Here is a 22,939-nt window from a genome sequence, read left to right as displayed (position 1 = left end):
AAGAAAAACAAACAAAGTCAAGTGTTTTTTGTTAGAATTGTCTTTGTTCACTTCAAAGTGCAGCAGCGATTGGAAATCCCACCGATAACTGTATTTTGAGATATATACATACACATCATCGTCGTTGTATATATATATATATATATGTGGGTATTAGTGTCCTCACGAGACTGTAATGAATGTGTATGTCTATACGTATATATGTATATGTAGGGAGAGAGAAAGTTTGGTAGGTAGGTAATGATCCTCTAGAAGGAGTCGCAACGAGTACCGTACAGAACGAGTGTGTCGGGAGGGCCACATGGGTAATTTCATACTTGACGCAAAATTTGCAAAGTCAAAGTAGTTATCAAACAAATAGAAAAAATAAAAAGAAGAAAGAGAAGAGTGAAAAATGAAAAATGAAAAATGAAAAAATGAAGAAAAGGCGATGTTAAAAAAAATTGAAGAAAAGGTGAAAAATGGCATGCGGTCTCTTCCACTATGAACACATTTTGCGAGTAAATCTAACATACGTCCATATTCTGTCTGGACATAACTTGTATAAGTTTTGTGACTAATTTGAAATAAATTTGTAGGCTGAACCTGAAGTTTGTTAGTTAATGCCTCATTCTCCTAAGTCATCAAACTTAATTGTTCTAGATTTTTAATTCTCATACGGGAGATAGAAAATTGCTTTATGAATATATATGCGAAATTACAAACAAAACAAAAAGGATTTACTGTATGCGACATTACAAATAAAAAGCCATTTCAAACAAAGAAACAAAATAGAGACAAAATGGAATTAGGTAAATGAAAAGGACAGGTTTATTATAAAAATAAGATAGTATATTTTTTGTTATATAATGCGACAAAATAGGGATGTGAAAAAAAATGTCCGTTACGATGTTACCGGTAAAGACTATAACCTTGTTTGACTAATTACGATTCACTTTTGTGACCTAAAATTCTCCTATTTTGCAGAGGTGGACAAAGTTCATTTCGATAGCGAAGTGATTACATTGTAGTTTAAGTTTTATCTACTGTAGTTACATATATGATATGTGATTAAGTAACGCGCGCGGATTCGTGATTAGATAATGTGTTTAAATAAAATTTCATAAAGGTAAAGACTCATCTATCATGTCTCAATAGTTTTTAGTTGCATATTCGGTGTGCATATATTCATTCATACTACTATATATATCCAGAGGCGAATAAGCAATAAAATGTCCTCTCGTAATATTCGCCATGTTTAACGACATTGTTTCACTCACATCTGATATATTAAGATATTTTTAATTTAAACAATTTTTTCAATCCCATAAATATATAATTATCGAATAGTATATTAGTTACCAAATATTAGAAAATGATGGGAACGATAATATTAAGCTTAACAGAGTAAAAAAACCGAAATTTTGAAGATATCAATTTTTGTCTCATTCATGTTTATGTTCCTAATATCAGATACAATTGAAATAAGCAAATAAACACATCATCCACAACTTTTAATTTACTGCCACGAGGTTTGCCTACCCTCTAATTCTTATAATTTAATACACACAAATTAAGATCGGACTTTAAGAAAAACAATTGAATAGCACTTGCCAAACTTAATTTATGATATGACTTTGACGTATACTATAATTGGCAGAATATGCAAAATATACAACGATGTTCATTTTTGTTTAGCCCACTAGCTAATCACCTACTCATTTAATTTAAGTGTTATGTTTGTTTAAATGTATGCAGATATCTGTACGTATATAGTTTTATTTTGGTACTTATATGCCCTAGTGGTTATAATGTCCACTTATGCAATGTGATGACCATCCCAGCAGACGAAAGATATACTCTTATGATATTTCATTTTAAATTAATCAAATGATTGATCAAATGAAATTAATGTATGCCGACAGTTTCATACACGAAACATAGGGTTTATTGTCTTTACCTCTGTACTCAACATATATACTAGACACAATGCTGTGTTAATGGATTTACTCATGTACCAATCATTTTTTTTTCCATTGGATTCCATCCCAAACCCAAAACCTTTTAAAATTCTCTCTTTTACACAGCTTTTAAATTTGTCTAAAAGGTGCATTATAGCGTTATATTAAAGATAAATCACTAAACTTTAATAAGATTTTAAGTGTATATTTATATACTTTTCACATTATTTAGTTTTCTAGCATAATCCTTACATAAATAGAACATATTTATAGAGGAAAAAAGCGTGAGGATATATTACAATTTCAAAGTCGTCACATTTGACTAAATTTCGATAATTATAAGCTTTTATATAGTTATAATGTCATTGCAAAATTGAAGTACGATCAGCATGCAATTGATTCAACCAACTCGCGGTTGCGTAAACTTCGGGGAAATTGTTAAAAATGCGTGAATATTATTCTGTTGAAACTAAAACATCATTAGTGGACGGTTTCATATTATTAGCACTAATCAATTCAATTTATATATCCTATTCGGTCTTCGAAAATTGGCTGTTTGCGAAACTATACACATCAATAAGTTAATGACATCTCGCTATATGTATCAGATAATGCGATTAAAATAGGCACTTAACTACTAAGTCACCCCAATTGGATATAAATATAATTTATATATCTTATTTCAATAATATTGTATCGATAATATATAGCTCTATAAATGTTAACTGTTGTACTTGTACATAACAAACTCTATAAAGATTATAGAAAAAAAAAACAATCTGTAAACTGATTGAGTTAGGTTCGTGCGATGTATGTCTCTTACTAAAAAAGGTATAAAGTACTCATCAAATGTCTATTGCGTTGTAAATTATATATTATGTATATATGTACCACAAAACATTATTATTAGTGTCATGATTAGTTAAGTTAATATGTCAGGTCTGTTGTGAAAACTTCTTAGAAACTTTATTAATCACTGGAATGTATATATAGAGTACATAGGGAATCTAGGTTAAGTACAATGCCCTGATGGGCCTAATGGGCCGGTATAAGAGTCCATATATGATATGTGTTACAACACTCCCCCTTGAACGAGTGAACCGGGCCAGCTACTCAATCGAGATCTCGATAATGCGCTGGGGAATGTTGCCTCATTAAAACCTTACCAGGAAAAACCCAGTGGGACAAAATCATGGTGAAGGAAAAAGAGTACAACACGCATTACTCCCCCTGATTGTAGCATCACTGCAGATCTCTAAGTCTATACATTCCTATCTGTTTGACGAGCTTCCGGTGTGTTGAAGTAGGCAATGATTTGGTGAAGAGGTCAGCTGAATTCTCACTGGATCGGACCTGCTGAACGGTGAGAGTGCCGTCCTTCTGCCAGTCTGAGGTTGAGAAGAACTTCGGTAGAATGTGCTTCGTCCGATCTCCTTTGATATATCCTTCCTTGAGCTGAGCTATGCATGCCGCGTTGTCTTCATACATCACCGTGGGCTGTGTGTCTTCGTCCATACCACAATCTCTGCGGATGTGCTGAGTCATGGAGCGCAGCCAGACGCATTCCCTACTAGCCTCATGAATGGCTAAGATTTCAGCATGGTTTGATGAAGTGGCAGTGAGTGTCTGCTTCATTGATCTCCAAGAGATGGCTGTTCCTCCATGCGTAAAAACGTAGCCAGTTTGAGACTTGGCAGTGTGCGGATCTGATAGATATCCTGCATCGGCGAAGCCGACTAACCCATCTTTATTTTGGTTAGTATAGAAGAGTCCCAAGTCTTGAGTACCTCGAAGGTATCTTAGGAGATGTTTTATACCGTTCCAGTGCCTCTGAGTTGGAGATGAACTATATCGAGCGAGGAGGTTCACGGCGAAACATATGTCTGGTCTAGTGTGACTAGCCAGGTACATTAACGCTCCTACAGCACTGAGGTATGGCTTTTCAGGACCAAGGATTTCTTCATCATCCTTTTTGGGACCAAGAGGGTCATCACTTAAGCTTCTAACTACCATTGGGCTGGTCAATGGGTGAGCTTGGTCCATATTAAATCGCTTGAGTACCTTTTCGATATAAGCCGATTGATGCACAAGGATTCCTCCTTTGATGTACTCAAGTTGTAATCCCAAACAGTACTTTGTTTTGCCTAGGTCTTTCATTTCGAATTCTGCTTTTAAGCAGTCGACTGTTTGAGAGATCTCACCAGATGTTCCGAGGATGTTTAGATCATCCACGTATACTGCTATGATTACAAATCCTTTGTTTGAGTACTTTTTGATGAAGATGCATGGACTGATGGGGTCATTTTTGTAGCCTTCTTTGATGAGGTAATCGCTGAGGCGGTTGTACCACATACGCCCACTTTGTTTCAGTCCATACAAGGATTTGTTCAGCCTGATGCAGTATTGATCTCGAGATGCATTTTTGTCTTTTAGTTCAATGCCATCTGGGAGTCTCATATATATTTCGTTGTCCAGGGGCCCATAGAGATATGCGGTTACAACATCCATTAACCGCAGATCAAGATTTTCTCTTATGGCCAGACTTATGAGGAATCGGAATGTTGTTGCATCCACCACTGGAGAATAAGTCTCCTCATAATCGATTCCGGGTCTCTGTGAGAATCCTTGTGCTACAAGCCGTGCTTAGTATCGAACGACTTCACCGAGTTCGTTCCTTTTGCGCACAAAGACCCATTTGTGGCCCACTGGCTTGATGTGTGATGGGGTCCGGATGATCGGACCGAACACGTTTCTGAGTTTAAGACTCTTTAACTCCACGTTTATGGCTTCTTTCCATTTTAGCCAATCTGTTCGATGTGTACACTGTGTTATTGACGTGGGTTCTAGATCCTCTTGCGTGAGCGCAACATCAAGTGCTACTTTGTATGCAAAGAGTGCATTTAAGTCGACTTCTTTTCGATTCCATTGTATTCCGGACATATTGTAATTGATGGAGATCTCATTGTTATCTTCTGAACCTGGAGATTCGGCGTCCCGAACTTCCATTGAGGGTTTATTAGATTGAGTCTCAGCCGCGGCTATGTCTGATATTGCAGGAATCCCGGTTTCGGTTATTGCACCTTTCTTTGATTTCCGGGGATTCTTATCTTTGGAACCGAGAGGTCTGCCCCGTTTGAGACGTGGTGCAGACTCTGTAGCAACTTGGGTCTGTCCCGTTGGGACAGCTATTCGTACTGGTGCATTACAAGCTGGGATGTACGATTTGGTTACTTTGGTCGGGTCAGCAAAGGAATCTGGCAATTGATTAGCTAGCTTTTGGTAATGAATAATCTTTTGGATCTCTGAATCACATTCTAGAGTCCGAGGATCTTGCCAATTTAATGATGTTTGATTCCATGAAAGATCTTTGACCAGCTTGTTTGTCTCACCACCTAAAGAGGGATATACCGATTCATCGAATTGGCAATCCGCATATCTGGCCTTGAAGAGATCTCCAGTGGTTGGCTCGAGATATCTTATGATGGTGGGAGAGTCAAAACCAACATATATTCCCATCCTTCTTTGAGGTCCCATTTTGGTTCGATGTGGTGGAGCAATGGGTACATATACTGAACACCCAAATGTTTTGAGATGGGAGATGTCTGGCTCATGACCCGAGAGTAGTTGGGATGGGGAATATTTGTGTTTACTATATGGCCGGATGCGTATGAGTTCAGCAGCATGTAATACTGCATGTCCCCATGCTGAGGCCGGGAGCTTTGATCTCATGAGTAATGGTCGGGCTATCCATTGAATGCGTTTAATGAATGATTCAGCCAATCCATTTTGAGTATGGACATGTGCTACAGGATGTTCCACGGTTACCCCCATGGCCATACAGTAGTCATTAAACGCTTGTGAGGTAAATTCACCAGCATTGTCAAGGCGGATAGTCTTTAGTGGGAAGTCAGGGAAATGGGCCCGCAATTTGATGATTTGGGCCAAGAACCTAGCGAAGGCTTGGTTCCGAGAGGACAAGAGACAAACATATGACCAACGGGTCGATGCGTCTATAAGGACCATGAAGTACCGGAATGGTCCGGAAGATGGATGTATAGGTCCACAGATATTGCCCTGGATTCTTTCTAGGAAATGAAGTGTTTGTTTAGAGATTTTAACTGGTGAAGGCCGAGTGATCAATTTGCCTTGAGAACAAGCTGTGCACATGAGGTGTTGAGGATAAGCTCGGTTTTCTTTGAGGGTATGCCCTTGAGAGTTTTGAATTAGTTTACGCATCATATTTGCACCGGGATGACCGAGCCGGTCGTGCCAAATAGTATAATCAGTAAACCGGGCTTTGAGAGTGGTATTAGCTTCAATCATACTGACTTTAGCATGGTAAAGTCCAGTAGAGAGCGCGGGTATGGTTTCGAGGATTTGTTTATGGCCGTCTACGGTTTTAGTGACTAGGAGGGATTCTTTGTTCCCTTGACCTTGGGTTTCTATGTGGAAATCATTCTGTCTTATATCCTTGAAGCTCAGAAGATTTCTCTTCGAACTAGGAGAATATAGAGCATCTGGTATTTCAAGTTGTGTGCCATTTGATAGCAACACATAGGCATGGCCATATCCTTCGATAAGGTTTGAGGGACCCGCTATGGTGCTAATATTTGCGGTTTGATAGGTTAGGTTTATGAAGTAACTTTTGTTTCTTAAGATAGTGTGGCTGGATCCACTATACTATGGTTTCTATTTGCTGGTGTGCTTTTCCACCTTTGGATTTCTGACAGGCTAATGAAACTGGGAGCTAATAGACCTCAGTTAGCCACTACAAATTCCAAAGATTGATCACCAAAACTGGAGAAGCTGCTGGTTGAAGAAGGAAAAACTCGGATCTGGTTTTTTTTTTTTTTCGGTTGATCGTCGTGTACTGTAAGTGTGCGTGAGGGCGCGTCCGACGTTGGATCGACAAACGGTTTTCACCAGTAGATTCGTCTCGTCGAGGGCTTCGATTGATATGTAGATCGTCTTCTGGTTCCTCACGGTTTGGAAGATATGTGTCTTTTAAGTTTCGACTTGCTTTTAGGGTTTTGGTGGTGGCCGGATTTATTAGGGTTTTTCGCTCAGAGAGTCTTATCGTGCTGATAACGTGTTGTGAAAACTTCTTAGAAACTTTATTAATCACTGGAATGTATATATAGAGTACATAGGGAATCTAGGTTAAGTACAATGCCCTGATGGGCCTAATGGACCGGTATAAGAGTCCATATATGATATGTGTTACAACAAGGTCGAGTTATATTATATCCAAGGGAATAAAGTTTAAAAAACCCTCAACTATTTAATATTTGTCAGTTTTTTACCTGAATTTTTTGCGTTGCTAAAAACCTACATAAACTAATTTTTTGGATCAAAAAACTACCTAAAATATTTTATAGTTCCAATTTTCACTCCACAATTTTACGGCAGAATTAGTAAACTCCGTTATTTTTCAAAACAAGAAAAAACTGAAAAAATTTTCAACTATTTAATCTTTGCCAAAAAAATACCTGAACTTTTCACGTTATCATAAATCCACATTAGCTAATTTTAGTTTTTGTTTTTTAACATTAAATGACACCTAAAAGCCAACATATCAAAGAGTTTACAACAATTAAAAAAAAATTATCACCAATAGAATTTGAAATAAATTACGACATATTTTTTTTGAAATTACGATATATTTATGACTAAAGATTCTGTAGATGTGTGCTTCATTTTTGTTTTTGGGCTAATTTAATCTCCACTAAGATGATCTTCGTAGATGATTAAAAATATCTATCATACTTTATTTCAGTTGATCACCTACTAATTTATATTTATTACTCTATTATGAGCCATTGAGATCACTGTTCCAAAGAGTCGATTAGTTAAGAGTTTATATTCAAATCGCCTTTCGGAATAAATGTGGTATACGATAAGAAATAAACCAATACCAAATGAATAACCATCAGCGAATGAATCTGGGGAGAACCATTAATGGATGTGAAGTGGTGGGATAGAAGCTGAAACCATATAATATTTCAGATTTTTTGACATTGAAAAAATAGTTTGTGTAGGTTTTTGGCAACATTAAAAGTTCATGTATTTTTTGGCAAAGATTAAATAGTTGAATGTTTTTTGTTAGCTTTTTCTTGTTTTGGAAAATAACGGAGTTTACTAATTTCGTCGTTAATGACCGTGAAATCGTGTGGTGAAAACTGGAACTATAAAATATTTCAGGTAGTTTTTTTATCCAAAAAATTAGTTCGTGTAAGTTTTTGACAATACAAAAAGTTTAGGTAAGAAACTGACAAATATTAAATAATTGAGAGTTTTTAAAGTTTTTTTCCCTTATATCCAATTAACTTTAGAATATATGTATCTACGTGTCGAACTGATTAAGAATTTTTGATATTTAAAAGCCATAAACAAGACAAAAACAAAGAAATGGGCGAAAAGGAAAGGGGCATCATAGTCTTATTAGTATATTTTCAACTTTAAAACTTTAACCTAAAATCTTTTCATTGGATAAAAAAAAATTTAAGAACATATGTCTATTATTAGACAACCTCGTATATTTTATTTTGTTTAGCAGGAAAGACGAAATTATCACGCTTCAAAAAAAAAAAAAAATTATCACGCTTCAGTATTCGTTTAAGAGAAAAAGGAAAAAAAATCATTATAAAATGTAAGAGACAAAGATATCGGTATCAAATTTTTAGAAAAAAGGACATAGATATTGGTATATAAAAAGTATAATTTATGACTAGAATTACTATAGATATTTTAAAAATGCTTGAACAAAGATTAAGAAAAAATGTATACTTCTAGAAATGTAAGGTCTTGGTAGTTGGTAGCACATCCCTCGTGAAGGCTTAACGCTACTAATGGCTATTCCCATAAGGCCCATACATATACTATTACGGGCTAACAAAAAGAAAGAAAATACGACATGCACATTGGTCTCATTCTCATCCAAAAAGTCAAAACACACAAAGTTAAGAAACTGAAAATTAAATCTCAAAAAGTAATGGTCTAAAATTAAGATACCAAAAATCAAGAGAGTAACTTTAAATCCCAAAGATACGGGACTAAAAAAAAAATCCAAAAGTTCAGGAACTAGTTAAAGCTAGGATCACAAAGTTCACTAGTTCAAGGACTTAAATTAAAGTTTATAAAGTCTATGTAAAACGTAGATTTGTGTTTTAATTTTTTTCCTGATTCTATCCAGATATGAATACATGTTAATAACTTTGAGATGGTGATCTCACTGAATCACTGATGATGTCCTTTTTTTGAACAATTTATGTGTATTAAGAGTGTAAACAAACGAAACTATCCTTTTCAAATGAAATCAGATAACTATTTCCTTGGGTTATTAGTTTTAAAATTGTGAAAGTTGGGTTTTTTGCTTAATGATCTTGATTTCATTTAAAAGCCAAAACTAATTCACTACGCGGCCAATGAGACCAGTCGTCAATAAAACGGTTGACTATCAGGGGCATAACTGTATAAACACATGAAAATTGGCGCCGAAGTAGGCAAGCAAACGTAGCTTTTGACGACATCAAAACCTGAAGAATGTCTCAGATTTGTCTTTACTCGTATCTGAAATTTCGATCTCACTTTCCTTAAAGTTCTCTTGACAAAGATAGAGACCATCACTTTCGGATTCTTTGGGCGGCTCATTGAAAATCAGAAGCTTATTATACTATTCGTAAATTTCTAATAAATATCTGATTAAGCTTCTGTGATAAGGCTATCATTAAGGAACGCTGATTAGTGATTAGATAACGTGTTCTGTCTTATAATCACAGCCTTTTCCTTCTCTCCATGTTTTCATTTTACAACAGATGTTTGATTTCTGAACTTATAGGTTAAAATTGTAAATTAGGTCAGTGCAGAGAAGATATATTCGAAAGGGATTCAGGGAAGAAAGGGATCCTCCAACTGATTTCTCAGCACGGAGTTAATAAACTTGTCATGGGAGCAGCAGCTGGTAGATACTATTCGATGTAAGTGGCTCATTAGCCTGGATTCGACTTTTTAGGTTTTTCTAAAAAACCTGGTTCATTGATCAAGTAAAAACTTCGATTTTGAAGGAGAATGAGAGATTTACAGTCCAAGAAAGCTATTTACATTCGCAGAGAAGCGCCTTATACTTGTCATATATGGTTTACATGCAACGGCTACTTAATTTGTTCAAGGTCTGGCCAGTTTAAGTCAATTTTTCCATCTTGTTTTGTGTTCACTGCTAAATATACATTAGGCACTGTTAAGGAATATTTCTTTGAGTTTTGCTTGTGAGACAAGATCTTCTCTCATCAGTGATCTTTGTATGATATCAATGCAGGGAAGCTATAAGAAGAGATAACTTGTATCTAGAATGTGCATCATCCAATTCTTTGAGCCAATCCGAGATACGTAAAGTAAGTGAAAGTATTCCAAGCTCGAGTTTGGTGAAAGATGATGATGATCGGATCAAACTTGCTGTCACGGAATCTGATCATTCGAGAAGGGAAGCAAGTTTTGAGGCGTCTAAGCGTGAAGAATCTGAAAAATCTGCAGTTGATGCAATCAAAAGGGTATAATATATAAGTTCCTTTATCATGTTCTTTTTGCTTGGAAGTTCGAGCTTTCTAACTCTACCTCTAACCAATATATATTGCCTAAACAATGGGAAAATGTGTATATCGATGACTTGAAATGTCGGAAGGAAACAGAGAAGGCACTGAGAAAAGCAAAAGAAGAACTTGAAAAGATGAGATCAGAATCCGAGACCTGAATAACCGAATCTAACATGGTGATAAGAAAGCTTCAAGACAAGTATAGCTTATCAATGGAAGCATTGAGAAGACTTAGAGAAGAACAAGAAGATTTGAATAAGATAGAGCTTAGAGAAGTATCAAAGCTGAAGAGTAACCGTAAGAACCAAGAACCGCCTCAGTACTTCATATGCCCCATTACACAAGTAAGAAACATTGCAAGATCAATGAAAACGAAATCATCAAAATGTTATAAACTTAGTATCATAAGAGAGTCAAAACCAGTATATTGTATTTGTAGGATGTGATCGAGGATCCACATGTAGCCGCAGATGGTTTTACATATGAAGGAGAAGCCATTAGCGATTGGTTTGAGAGAGGACTCGAGACTTCTCCAATGACAAACAAAAGACTTTCTCACACGAGCTTGGTTCCAAATCTTGCTCTTCGATCTGCAATCCAAGAACGGTTTCAAGCTTCAACCTCCGGAATCATTGAACCAGATCTTCTGCTTGTTGATGATTTAACCATAGGAGCTTTAAGTCCTAATAGTGGTTAATTAAGGAAGCTCTCTCATTGTCCTCTCAAGACCCGAGTTCGAATCTTGGGTGCATATCTTTTGGGGACTTTTTGATATGGTATTGGCGTTCTGTAATCTATAATAGCCGGTGTTGGCTGGTATGAGTCACTCTTTTGTAATATATATAGTCCGTTAATATTATGATATTATCTTGTAAATCACATATTTATTAAAATTAGAGAATATTCTGTTTGTTCTACTTAAAACTTATAAGATAAATTATCAGATAAAATATGACTAGAAACCTATGGTCAAATTATTATTTTTATAATCTGTTTTGTGTATCATACATATACGACCGATTCGTTCAAATAAGCATATTTTCAAACCAAAATAAATGTGAAAAAAAAAACCATTTGCTTATGCTAGACAGAGGACGACAATATTCAAGGAATGTAATTGGCTGTGGAAAGACACATTTTGAGTAAGAAGACTTTTTGACTTTCGGAAACAAACACGAATATATCTCAAGGCCTAAACTAAATGAGCGCGTATATTTTCCTTTTCATTTGTATTACTCCTTGAATTTTTTGAAAAGGTCTGTCTATTTTTAAGGTTGTTCACGGGGCCCATCGCTAAACATTGCTTCTTTTATTCTATTGATGAACGTTTGGAGGATCAATGTGAACTGAAAAACTGAGAATGATAGCAAATACAACTTTAATAGAATCAGTTTCCTTTTCTTCTTTTTTTTTTTTTTTTTTATTGAAACGACGAAGGAACGTTCTTACGATTTCGATTGACTTAATTTTTAGTTTATCTCTCGTATGTTTATATTTTGAATGAACAATAATCGAAAATGATTACCTCCTCGAGTTTTTGATTAAGTCGTTGACACTCAAAGGGCAAAAAGGTAATAAAAAAGAAACAAGAAATAATACATATACAAAATGACAGATCCGAATATTCGAAAGAACAGAGTAACACCAGAGAGGGATGACACATGCCTCCATCGGATCTTTTCTCTTTTGATTCCAAATATTTTAAACATTTTGGGGAAGAAGACAAAGCAAAAACTTCTCGTCTCAACACGAACCAGCCATTCCTTAAGATTTTCCGACAGTTTTCCAGAGAAAAGATGGAGTTTCAGGAAGCGAGAGAGAGCAACATGGACATGGAGGAAGAAGAAGAAGTAGCAGTGATGGAGGAGAGAATATATGTTGCCGTAGGAAGAGAAACCGCGAAGAACAAGTCAAATCTAATATGGGCAATCGATAACTCTGACGGGAACAAGATCTGCATCGTTCTTGTTCACCGACCAGCTCAAATGATTCCTGTTTGTAAGTGTTCTTCCCCTCACGAAACAGAGCTTCAAGATTTTTTTTTTTTTGGGTAAAAAACAGAGCTTCAAGATTTTGACTTTAAATGATCTTCCTGTTTTACTTCCACAGTGGGTACGAAATTCGATGCTGCAACGGTAGATGAGGAATTAGTGAGGGCATACAGAGAAAAACAAAAGACGAAAACAGACAAGATTCTTGATGAGTACCTTAGAATCTGCCTGCAGAGAGGAGTATGTATATATATATATATACATATACGTATATATGCGATATGAAGTTTCCGCCACATTTTCTAAAAAAGATTGGTTTTTTTTGGCAGGTACAAGCCGAGAAGCTGTGTGTTGAGATGGACTCGATCGAGATGGGAATTGTGCAGATGATTTCTGAGAAGAGAGTCAGGAAGCTCATAATGGGAGCAGCTGCAGACTATCACTATTCAACGTATTGTTGTGTCTCAAGCTTCATGCTGGTTTTTACCTGTTTCTTTTAGACCGTCTCTGATTTTGACATTGGTGTGATCAAAAATTTGCAGGAAAATGGAGGAATTGAGATCAAAGAAAGCCATCTTCATCTGCCAACATGCATCAGCGACTTGTCATATACGGTTTATCTGCAAAGGACATCTCATACACACAAGGTTCAAGCTATAATCCTCATTTTCCATAGCTGTATAGAAACAGCAACTAGATGATGCTTTTTAATTACTGAGATATCTTTGTGCAATCAATGTAGAGAAGCTAGAAGGGATGAAGTCCGAGCTCTCTCAGCTCTATTATCTGACTTTCAGAGGCTTGTGTCCTCAAAAAGTTGCACCAATTCAGAAATGCAGAGTGGAAGTTCAAAAGGTAAAAACGAGTCGGAAGAAGAAGAGGAGGAGGAAGACGAGGAGGAGAGAATATCACGAACCAGCTCTTCTCGGTCTGCTGGTACATTGTCATACAATGGAGGGTCTGAGGCTTCATCAAGTTTGACAGAAGAGAAATCAAACCGCTCCTCTCCTCCCTCTTTACCTGTAAGTCTCCTGAATTAGGGAGACTGCTTTTTTTGTTTGTTTCTTTCCTTTGCATTTTCACATGGCTCGTGAGTTGCTTACGGTGCTGATCAACCAGTGCAGCGGGATGGGGATCGGCATGATAACCTTCCTGATCAACTCCACCAAACTCTGGCATAGGCTTGCCATCCAAAACCATAAGCAGTGTGAGTGACCCCACCGTTACCTGAAAAGCTACAGAGGAGGAAGAAGTCAAATAATATAAAGCTGCAAAGATCTTGGTCACATGTGTAAATACGATGTATGTAATATTTGTAAAAACCCATTTGTGTGAGGTGAAGATGCTTTGAGGTCTTCTCTCTCCTTGTCATTTTGTGAGGCTTATGAAGTTATGATGATAAAACACGATGGAATTATATTCTTAATATTATTCTTGATTTTGAGAAAACAGAAAGATAACCAACAAATGAGCCAACCAACCATTTAATTTCACCAGTTCTGAAAAAAAAAAAAGTGGTATACAAAGGGTTGATCACTACAAAAAGAAACAAAAACAAAAATACATCCTACCTCTCGGATTAACGAAAAAAGAAGAAAAGAGAAAACAAGAATTGAATATAAACTGTGAATCACATCATGTGACTCATATAATCTTTTTATCAAGTAATTTGATATTTGGGCTCTTATCATTTATTTAAAACTATTTTCAGTTTAAGAAAATGTCAAAACTACAAAGCCTAGTTTCAAAGACAAAAAAAATTAAGGAGAAAAAAAAATGTCGAAAGAAAAGAACATTTGCCAACTTTTTGAGTAAAGCAAAATGATAAAAAAAAAAAACATAGCTTCATAGATTCAAACTTTAGACCCACCCAGATGTTAAACAAGACAAAAAAAAGTCTCGGCCATTCACAAATTGGCCTCTAACAACTTTTTGAACTTATCGGCTCTTCCAAGCACATGATTCATGAGCTTCTGGCCAGCCCGGCTCTGCCTGTCAATCGCCTTGTAGTCCCATTGCCGTTTATGGAAAAGTGCACAGGCTGCCTTTCTTGTCCTAATGATAGAACCCAACTAGAGTTCAATCTCCGAGCAAAATCCTCTACTTCTCTGTAATAAAAATGACATAAAACCATTTATTATTTAGACCAAATGCCTGTGCAACTTGATGTAGCTCTAAGTATAGAGATGACTAGAAGCGAGGTTTGTAGAAGGTACAATTGGAGGAGGGTTCGACAAACAACGAATAGTTTAAATTAACAAGCGATACTTACCTATCAAGCATTTCCTTCAAAACGGGATCAAATTCATCATCTATATACCCATCTTCAAACTCAGCCTTTGGTGTAAGAATGTCATCTTCCATACTACCTAAGTTAGATACCCCTCCCAAGCTGGACGCGGACTCATCAACAATTTTAGCATTTCGTTCTTTGGAATGCAAATTATCTGAATCCTAAAAGCACAAGGAACACACTCTCAGCAATTTGGTTACTACCAACAAGGAGCAATCAGAGAGGAACTAGTTTAAACCTTCTCGGAAGCTTCGCATGTTCCATTTGATCTACCATTCTTATGCTCCTTCCTTTTCTTGTTCTTCTTTTTGCTCTTGGAAGTCTTCACCACCTTGGGATCTGCAAAACATAATTTTCCTTACCTTCAATAAGAGCTTCAAAAGGAAGTAGAATAGAGAAAATAGAAGACTAAGAAGCAACCTAACATAAACTCATGCATCAAATATCTCAATCATGTAAATATCAAAATAGGCTCAATACATCGACATGGAATAGAACAACTCGAAGCAGGAAAAGGAAAAGGAACGTGACGTAAAGGAGAAATTTTAAGATAAGAAAAAAGAATAATCTCAACGAAAAAGAAGTACCTCTGCCATTAATAAACGATAAAAGGTCATCCACAGAACGCTCATCAACACGATCTTCAACCTCTATACTCTGGGACATGGAAATAGCCTTAAATATAAAACTAGTGTATGAAAGTTCAATCTTATAAAACCATGTTCCTAACTTAATTTTTAAAATGCTTAACACACCTTGAGTTTCTCTCTTTCTTTCAACTCCTTTCTCTTTTTAGCATACAATCTATTCAACAGTCGAATACGCGGATCATCCATTGTGTTCTTCAGAGGCTCTAATTTCTCCTCCTGATAAATCATAACAAAAAGTTAAAGTAAAGAAGCAAATGGCAGTGACACATCCTTAAAAGAGATGATAGTGAGCACTACATACCTCAGTCAGGTCATCAGGCAAATGAAATATTTCGCGTATCTCCTCAGGAGATTTCCCCTCAATAATCCGTGCAAGCGCACGACTAGTCAGATCAACCAAAGGCTTCAACTGCAAACTGTCAGCGGCTGAGGTCAACTCACAGAGCCTCTTTGTATCCATCCGGATGAATTTTTCATCGTAAAGTTTACGTTCCTACAGAGTAATAAAGAGCTCTGTGAAGAAATGGCATACGATTATCAACATTTCAACATATTTCCAATTTAAAGACCTTGAGTAAACCTTATTTGAACGTCCAGATACTTGATGAAATCTGCAGTAATCAAAAATCAGGCTTAACATGGCTGGATTGACTCGCTGTGGAAGCGATATTGCATTGTTTTTAGAAGATCCAGCACCCTTTTGTACCACTTCTTGACATATCATGGGACAGAACATTGCAACCTCTTGTTCCACTTGTTGGATTGATCCATCAGCAGTTTCAAGCCATATATAGGATTTCATCATCTGTGATGACGCCATAGAAAAAGTAATTTAGTCTTGGTCCTAGGTAATCCAAAAAACTAATCGTACTAGTGCATTTAACAGACTCTCTAACAGTCGTATCCCTCACTAAATACTCGTTGAGCTATTTGATAAGTAGCATAGATCCTTGTTGCCACGAGTAGTTTACTGAAATATCCAAGTGACTAGTAAAATGATACGCCAGCAAAATACAGTCAAAGTAATAAAGCTTACCTCTGGTGTTATAATGGCCATATCACTTTCTAACATTGATTAGAAGACCCAGTCTTCGGGTATAAAGCTCCTTGGGATAATATCTAGATAGCAGTTCCCACAATACAATGTATTTATTTATCTTGACCCTTGAGGCTTCTCAACTCTCCAACTGGCACACCAAGTAGAAAATTTCCAGGTCTCTAAGTAGAAAAGCTTCCAGGTCAATAGCTCAAACAGAAATCTCAAGCGGTTTCCGGAAACTTCACACCAAACTGGTAAAAAGAGAAGAAAAAGTTATAAGATCACTGATCATAAATTGAAAATGAGTTTTGGACATGATTCCCACACACACACAAAAAAACATACTAATCACTCAGAAACCTTTCTTGGAATCTGACTGGTAATCAACATGCATTTACACAAGTCTAATTAGCAATTTCAGTTCAAGGAATCGATTCAACTCTCTCTGTTTTTTTTTCTGCAAACCAAGTTTCCCTTGAATGTGAAAAGACAACTTCGCCAAAATCTCTCCACAGGCAAAAACTACGAATTAGCAAAACCCTAAGCCCAAAAACAAATCGACCGCGAAATCGGATACTAAAGAAATTAAACAAAAGACAGAGTCGCCAAACTAAAAGTGATAAAATGAAGATTGAAATAAGAGAAGAATAGAGGGAATAAGCACAGAGAGAAAGAATGTTCAAACTACCAAACGATTAATCGAACAAGCAGCGCGCATAGGGATACGAACAATGGAGAATCAACGAGGAAAAAACTATAGATACACGAACACAAGCGTATCGTACCTAACAACCGGAGGATTGAATGAATGTCGACGGTCGCGGAGATTATAAAATCTGGCGGAGGAGAGAACGGCGACGGCGACGGCGGCGGCAGAACAGACCAAGGAGAGAGGAGCGGATAAGAGAGAGAAAGAAGGGCTAATATTTTGGGATTTTTTTTTTTATAATTAAGTTCTCACGCATAAAAAAAAAAGAGAGAGAGAATAGAACGATCAGAGCCACGTGTACGAGCCGTGATGGCTCATGGCTCGAGATGGTTAAACACGGAAGTAAAAACTTAGGGTTATGTTGGTAGTTGATGGAGTTGGCGAGGCTCTAGAAAACTAATAATACTGTGAAACTACGGTGCGGTGGCTCAATCGCTGTCTTGACTTTTTTTTTTTCCTTCTAAAGAAAAATCAGACTCGCCGAAAATTTGGTTACTCTTCACTCTTTTATCGAAATTGTTCCTTTATTTGCGTTAACGGTTAACGGTTGTATTGAAAACGAGTCCTGCCATCATTAAAAGAAAAGTTTGGTTACTCTCCATTCTTTCATCGAAATTGTTTTAATTTCCTTTATTTGTATTAACGGTTAACGGTTGTATTGAAAATGTTACCGCGTAAACTCTTTATAATAATAATAATATATTTAATTTGTCAAAAAAAGTCAGGCCCACTATCGAAAAAAGGCTCTTGAGTAAAATTTTGTGAGATTTAGCCCATATATAAACGGCCCATCTATTAGCGCAAGCCAACAAATTATTCATATTTATTTGGACTCAAATTGTACAACTATACCCAGTGAAAGACGAACTTCATTTAGTAAGACACGAGATAAATCATACAGGGAAAAATTATATAAATTTCGTTTTTTGACAAGGGATAAAAGTTTTGCATAGCCTAATGGCTAAATAACCCTTAAAACAACACATAATACGGAAACACACAGAGTGTACTTATTAGGAAAGCCCAAGAGGAAAACCAAGACCCATTACGAACTACATGTTATCAAGTAAACCGAATAAACGTTACAAAGTTCCATCTGTTTTCATTTAGTTATGAGCTAGGATTTTTCATGTTTTTACATTTTAGACATGGCTAGGTGTTGTTGCCTAAATATATTTCTCCCTCGTCTTTGTTTCTGGTCAAAAATTTATGAGCTTAGAACATCTCCATCCCTTATACTTATGAGGGGTTGTTAAGTATTGTTTAATATTAAATTTGATATCATATTAAACATTGATTATTTCTCTCTGCCTCTCCTTCTTCCAATTACATGGCGCTATGTGATTATATACCCACTAAATAAGATTTTTCCACAAAATTTTATGAATCCGGAATATAAGCTTTTTTCTTTTTTTCTGAATTTTTTTTAATACCCTAAAAATCCTTACAATCCCACTATATCCTTCCTTGCAATTGCAATGGAGATAGTCTTATTCTTTTATAATCTACAAATCTTAATTAAGATAGGCGATGGGATTGTGACGCAACGGGAATAAAATATATTGATCGAAAGGTACTAATGGCTGAGCAATGCAATCATGAACAGCAACCAGAAAAACAAAATAAATATATAGGGACAAGTGTCATCAGATGAATGGTGGGTTTTGGATATGTAAGGCGCCGGCATTAGGTAAGACACCACGTGTCTTATCATCGATGTTTGGACGGCTAGAAATATTTGGTTTTTTTTTAGTTCTTCAACCGAAAGTCCAACAAACATTCTACACATTCCTTTTTCTCTCTGTGGTCTGTACCTTAATGGGTCGGTCTTCTCTTTAGTGGTCAGAGATTCTAGGTGATTTTCAACATTTTGGTTTAAATTGCCAATGTGGATTTTAATTTTGAGAAAGTATCTTCGGTTAGCCTTTGTTTAAAACTCTGATTCACCTAATTAAAACTAAAACAATAATAAATTGACAAGTAATCCCTTTCAACAAAAGTATATTCTAGTTTGGAAAATTTTCGTATAGATTTTAAGCCTTGAACTCTCTAAGTATGATTAATAATAAGGAGCTGGAAAAATAAAATGGTAAACCAAGATGGCCCTGAGGATGCTGCTACAAGATCGTAGGGTCCACTGGCCCACCGTCCACTTCATAAACAATATATAGCATTTTGCAACCACTAAGCTTTTTTGTTTTGTTTTCATCAGCCTTGTCTTTCCTATTTGTTAGGATTCTCAAATCTCAATACATATGCGGAATGATATTAGAGATCAGGATTATGTGTTTCAGTGTTTGATAGCAGAATGAAATTCAATTGTAGTCTTTGCTTGTCAGAAACTAACACCTTTTCAACTGTGATGATATATAAGTACTTAAACTTGTTCGATAAGACGATAACAAATCTCAGTTCTGATTAGACGATCATGAAGGGTTAATAACACACACAGTGATAGGTGTTCTGGTGAATGGAAGAATTACAGAATTATTACCATCCGAGTTGAGAATGATGCTTGATGTAAGTGCATGGCCATGGTGCATGGTGCATGATGGTGAGGCTATATTCAGATAATCAGATGTTATTTATTTCCTGGCAAGCGCCAGATAATCTCAACTGGACAACTTTTATTTTGAATTCCTTTTTATTTATCCCATATCTTAATTTTCGTAGGCTCGTAGCACCGCGACGGTAGCAGTTAGTAACTAAGCAATTATTTAGCTAGTGACAATCATGAGAAATTTTTAAAACACTAGACATCGATCTTATTAATTTATATCGACATTTTTCATAAAACATCTAAGGGATTCTATCTATCTAAACACTTATTAAACTACAAAATAGCTGGAATGGAGCATTCGAAACCCTGTCCAAACGCTTAAATTATAAACTGACCCATAATAACTAGTTATATAATTAGCGTGATGATTGATTACTATGAAGATAACATTAACAATCTTAATGTTATTGTCAATTAGTTATTTTATTTCCGTCATTACATTGCATTATCTTCCAAGCTATAAAAATCACCACCACTCCACTTATCAAATTCACCACCCACAACACACACACACAAACAAAAACACAGAGAAGAAGAAAAACCAGAAAAACAAAGGCTAGATTTCTCTCTCGCTCTCTCTCTACGGAGATGGAAGGCAAGGAAGAAGACGTTAGGGTCGGAGCTAACAAGTTCCCGGAGAGACAACCAATCGGGACATCGGCTCAGAGCGACAAGGATTACAAGGAGCCACCACCGGCGCCGTTTTTCGAGCCTGGTGAGCTTTCCTCATGGTCCTTCTGGCGAGCCGGCATCGCTGAGTTCATCGCTACTTTCCTCTTCCTCTACATCACTGTTTTGACCGTCATGGGTGTTAAACGCTCTCCCAATATGTGTTCTTCCGTCGGAATCCAAGGAATCGCTTGGGCTTTCGGTGGTATGATCTTTGCTCTCGTCTACTGCACCGCTGGTATCTCCGGTAAGTCTCCCTTTCAATTTCTGATTCCGATTTGGTTTTACTGCAATTAGGTTGTTTCCGGGTAGTCTAGTGTAACCTCCTCAATTGGCTATTCTAAGAAACTTCCCCAATTTTCGTTGCGTTCTGGTAAATTAAATTAGATGTAGCTTTTCTGTGCATAAATTCGATCCTGTAATTCGAGAGATAGAAGACGAAAGAGCAGTGGTATATGAGAAATGTTGAGAATCTTTGAAAGAGCAGCAGTATAATCTGAATGGTGTCCAACTTAATCTTTGAATATATTTTCTTTATCATGTAACTCTTAGGTGGACACATCAACCCAGCGGTCACTTTCGGTCTGTTCTTAGCCCGGAAGCTGTCGTTCACCAGAGCTCTTTACTACATAGTGATGCAGTGCTTGGGAGCCATCTGCGGTGCCGGTGTGGTCAAAGGGTTCCAGCCTAAGCAATATCAGTCTCTAGGAGGTGGAGCCAACACCGTGGCTCACGGCTACACCAAAGGCAGTGGTCTTGGAGCTGAAATCATCGGCACATTCGTCCTCGTTTACACCGTTTTCTCAGCCACTGACGCTAAGAGAAACGCCCGTGACTCTCATGTCCCCGTAAGTATAGCTAATAGATTCCAGAAACAATTGTGCAAGAAAGACTGATTCTCATGGTTCGACATTTCAAACTGTTGCTTATCGGTTTTGGTAACAATTGTGCAGATTCTTGCACCTCTCCCAATCGGGTTTGCGGTTTTCTTGGTTCACTTAGCAACCATCCCAATCACTGGCACAGGCATCAACCCAGCTAGAAGCCTTGGTGCTGCAATCATCTACAACAAAGACCATTCCTGGGACGACCACGTGAGTTTCCACAAACTATATATAAAGACCATTCCTGGGCTGCAATCATTTTTCTCTGACAATTTCGTTTATTTATGTTGCCTTTTCAGTGGGTGTTTTGGGTTGGGCCTTTCATTGGTGCTGCACTTGCTGCTCTTTACCATGTGATTGTCATCAGAGCCATCCCCTTCAAGTCCAGAAGCTAAGTTAAAACAAGACATCAAGTCCTCTGGTTTCTGGCCTTGTGTCCTTAGTCATTTCTATTGTTAATCTATATGAGTGAAATGTGTGTGTATGTGCCCTCTTCTTTGCCTAGTGCAATCGTTGTAAACAAGGAAGAAACTCCCAAAAGTTCAACGCATAAATCCTTAATTCGTGTTTATATTACAAGAAGCGGGATTTATTTGAATATTATTAATGTTTTATTTATTAAAATAAAATATGGATGAATAATTTATTTATTAAACTCAATGATGGTTTAATCTGGCTGTCGGTAAAGGGCTATATACTAGCAGATGGCCGGTTCGATTTTAAATTTCGCCATGTTCAGCGTTGTTTTGGTTTTTTTTTTTTTGGTTTTCAGGTAAAATTGGTTTATTTTAAACGTGTCAGCCTCATTTCACCTGCTTCGCCTAAATCTTAATTAAATAAACAAGAAGACCAAGAAAACGGTCCCATTTGTCACATGCTTTTCAACAAAGCACAAAAGATTCCTAGACCGATAATTAATTTAACTGAATTAGAAAAAAAATAAGAAAATAAGAAAAGAAATATACTTCCTCCGTTTTACAAAGAGTGTCGTTCTAATATTTTTCATACAAATTAAGAAATAAAATAAAAAGTCTCTTATACCCTTATTAATTTGCAGAAAATGACTCTTGGAATTATATTTATAACTAATTTTTTGAATTTATTTTTGAGATTAAAAATAGTATTTTATGTCAAAAATTATATTGAAATTCTAAAACGATATTTTTTTTGAAAAAAAAAAAGTGTCAGAATGAAATTTTTTGTAAAACGGAGGGAATATATAATTATAATTAGAAACAGACCTGTTTGTTAGATTGTTTTAATAAGGGAATTGACTGTAAATTGCACCATCCCACTCATGGATTGCAAGAGAATTGACGAGTATGAGTAAATAGAAGGTAACTCTGTCTGACAAGAACCCTTCACTTACGCCAATTTATAAATAATACTTTCTTCCAACGCTCAACTTGTCTTTAATATTATTTATTTTTTGACGACAAAAAAAAAAGCCACCAATGAAGATAATTACAATACTTAAGCAAGAAATAAAAAGATAATTTCAAGTTTAAGTAGAAGAGTCAAAAACATAATTCATATTTACTACAAAGTATAATTGTAAGTTCCCTATGATAAAAGCCTAAAAGGTAACAAAAGGGTAATATATCTTTTGATGTTTT

At 36.3% G+C, this 22,939-nt stretch overlaps 4 protein-coding genes across 6 annotated transcripts; 3 read left to right on the top strand and 1 right to left on the bottom strand.

Moving 5' to 3' along the window:
• Positions 1 to 9,364: 9,364 nt before the first annotated feature.
• LOC18019719 (U-box domain-containing protein 36) lies at positions 9,365 to 11,225 on the top strand. Its single transcript, XM_024157140.1, is given in 6 exon segments — positions 9,365 to 9,410; positions 9,796 to 9,916; positions 10,004 to 10,108; positions 10,255 to 10,487; positions 10,571 to 10,872; positions 10,968 to 11,225. Coding segments are annotated over 6 exon segments (1,065 nt in total).
• A 969-nt stretch (positions 11,226 to 12,194) lies between these two features.
• On the top strand, positions 12,195 to 13,908 carry LOC18019717 (U-box domain-containing protein 33). The gene is made up of 6 exons (XM_006402422.2): positions 12,195 to 12,526; positions 12,638 to 12,759; positions 12,849 to 12,970; positions 13,062 to 13,166; positions 13,262 to 13,541; positions 13,639 to 13,908. The coding sequence occupies exons 1-6, from the start codon at positions 12,325 to 12,327 to the stop codon at positions 13,732 to 13,734; spliced, it is 927 nt and encodes a 308-aa protein (XP_006402485.2). The 5' UTR covers positions 12,195 to 12,324; the 3' UTR covers positions 13,735 to 13,908.
• Positions 13,909 to 14,170: 262 nt separating this feature from the next.
• LOC18019716 (SKP1-like protein 21) lies at positions 14,171 to 17,459 on the bottom strand. Of its 2 annotated transcripts, none has more exons than XM_024157072.1 (9): positions 17,287 to 17,459; positions 16,499 to 16,752; positions 16,043 to 16,267; positions 15,764 to 15,955; positions 15,568 to 15,678; positions 15,400 to 15,487; positions 15,051 to 15,151; positions 14,792 to 14,973; positions 14,171 to 14,627 (listed from the first exon to the last, which is right to left on the bottom strand). In XM_024157072.1, exons 2-9 carry the CDS (start codon positions 16,532 to 16,534, stop codon positions 14,483 to 14,485), a joined length of 1,080 nt encoding a protein of 359 aa, XP_024012840.1. In that variant the 5' UTR covers positions 16,535 to 16,752; positions 17,287 to 17,459; the 3' UTR covers positions 14,171 to 14,482. The 2 variants fall into 2 exon arrangements, with proteins under 2 accessions (XP_024012840.1, XP_024012841.1); XM_024157073.1 differs by having other exon boundaries at positions 14,172 to 14,627; positions 15,400 to 15,469; positions 17,287 to 17,458.
• Positions 17,460 to 20,244: 2,785 nt separating this feature from the next.
• Positions 20,245 to 21,978, top strand: LOC18019715 (aquaporin PIP1-1). 2 transcript variants are annotated; one of them, XM_006402419.2, is made up of 4 exons: positions 20,245 to 20,686; positions 20,992 to 21,287; positions 21,393 to 21,533; positions 21,623 to 21,978. In XM_006402419.2, the coding sequence occupies exons 1-4, from the start codon at positions 20,359 to 20,361 to the stop codon at positions 21,716 to 21,718; spliced, it is 861 nt and encodes a 286-aa protein (XP_006402482.1). In that variant the 5' UTR covers positions 20,245 to 20,358; the 3' UTR covers positions 21,719 to 21,978. The 2 variants fall into 2 exon arrangements, with proteins under 2 accessions (XP_006402482.1, XP_024012812.1); XM_024157044.1 differs by having other exon boundaries at positions 21,393 to 21,537; positions 21,623 to 21,723.
• Positions 21,979 to 22,939: the final 961 nt, after the last annotated feature.

The sequence above is a fragment of the Eutrema salsugineum genome, unplaced genomic scaffold (genome assembly GCF_000478725.1).
Source record: "Eutrema salsugineum unplaced genomic scaffold, Eutsalg1_0 scaffold_19, whole genome shotgun sequence".
NCBI lineage: Eukaryota > Viridiplantae > Streptophyta > Magnoliopsida > Brassicales > Brassicaceae > Eutrema > Eutrema salsugineum.
Note: the sequence above shows the minus strand (reverse complement) of the source record. Positions and strands in the feature narration are given on the sequence as shown.

What these genes read in the sequence shown, in the direction of transcription:
- LOC18019717 (XM_006402422.2), top strand. Translation starts at nt 12,325, where the DNA reads ATGGAGTTTCAGGAAGCGAGAGAGAGCAACATGGACATGGAGGAAGAA. An exon ending in GCAGACTATCACTATTCAAC is followed by an intron (nt 12,971 to 13,061) that starts GTATTGTTGTGT and finishes AAAAATTTGCAG; the next exon opens with GAAAATGGAGGAATTGAGAT. An exon ending in CCTCTCCTCCCTCTTTACCT is followed by an intron (nt 13,542 to 13,638) that starts GTAAGTCTCCTG and finishes CTGATCAACCAG; the next exon opens with TGCAGCGGGATGGGGATCGG.
- LOC18019715 (XM_024157044.1), top strand. Translation starts at nt 20,359, where the DNA reads ATGGAAGGCAAGGAAGAAGACGTTAGGGTCGGAGCTAACAAGTTCCCG. An exon ending in CCCGTGACTCTCATGTCCCC is followed by an intron (nt 21,288 to 21,392) that starts GTAAGTATAGCT and finishes ACAATTGTGCAG; the next exon opens with ATTCTTGCACCTCTCCCAAT. An exon ending in TTCCTGGGACGACCACGTGA is followed by an intron (nt 21,538 to 21,622) that starts GTTTCCACAAAC and finishes TTGCCTTTTCAG; the next exon opens with TGGGTGTTTTGGGTTGGGCC.
- LOC18019716 (XM_024157072.1), bottom strand. Translation starts at nt 16,534, where the DNA reads ATGTTAGAAAGTGATATGGCCATTATAACACCAGAG. An exon ending in TGCCTGATGACCTGACTGAG is followed by an intron (nt 15,679 to 15,763) that starts GTATGTAGTGCT and finishes ATGATTTATCAG; the next exon opens with GAGGAGAAATTAGAGCCTCT. An exon ending in CATGCGAAGCTTCCGAGAAG is followed by an intron (nt 14,974 to 15,050) that starts GTTTAAACTAGT and finishes TTGTGCTTTTAG; the next exon opens with GATTCAGATAATTTGCATTC.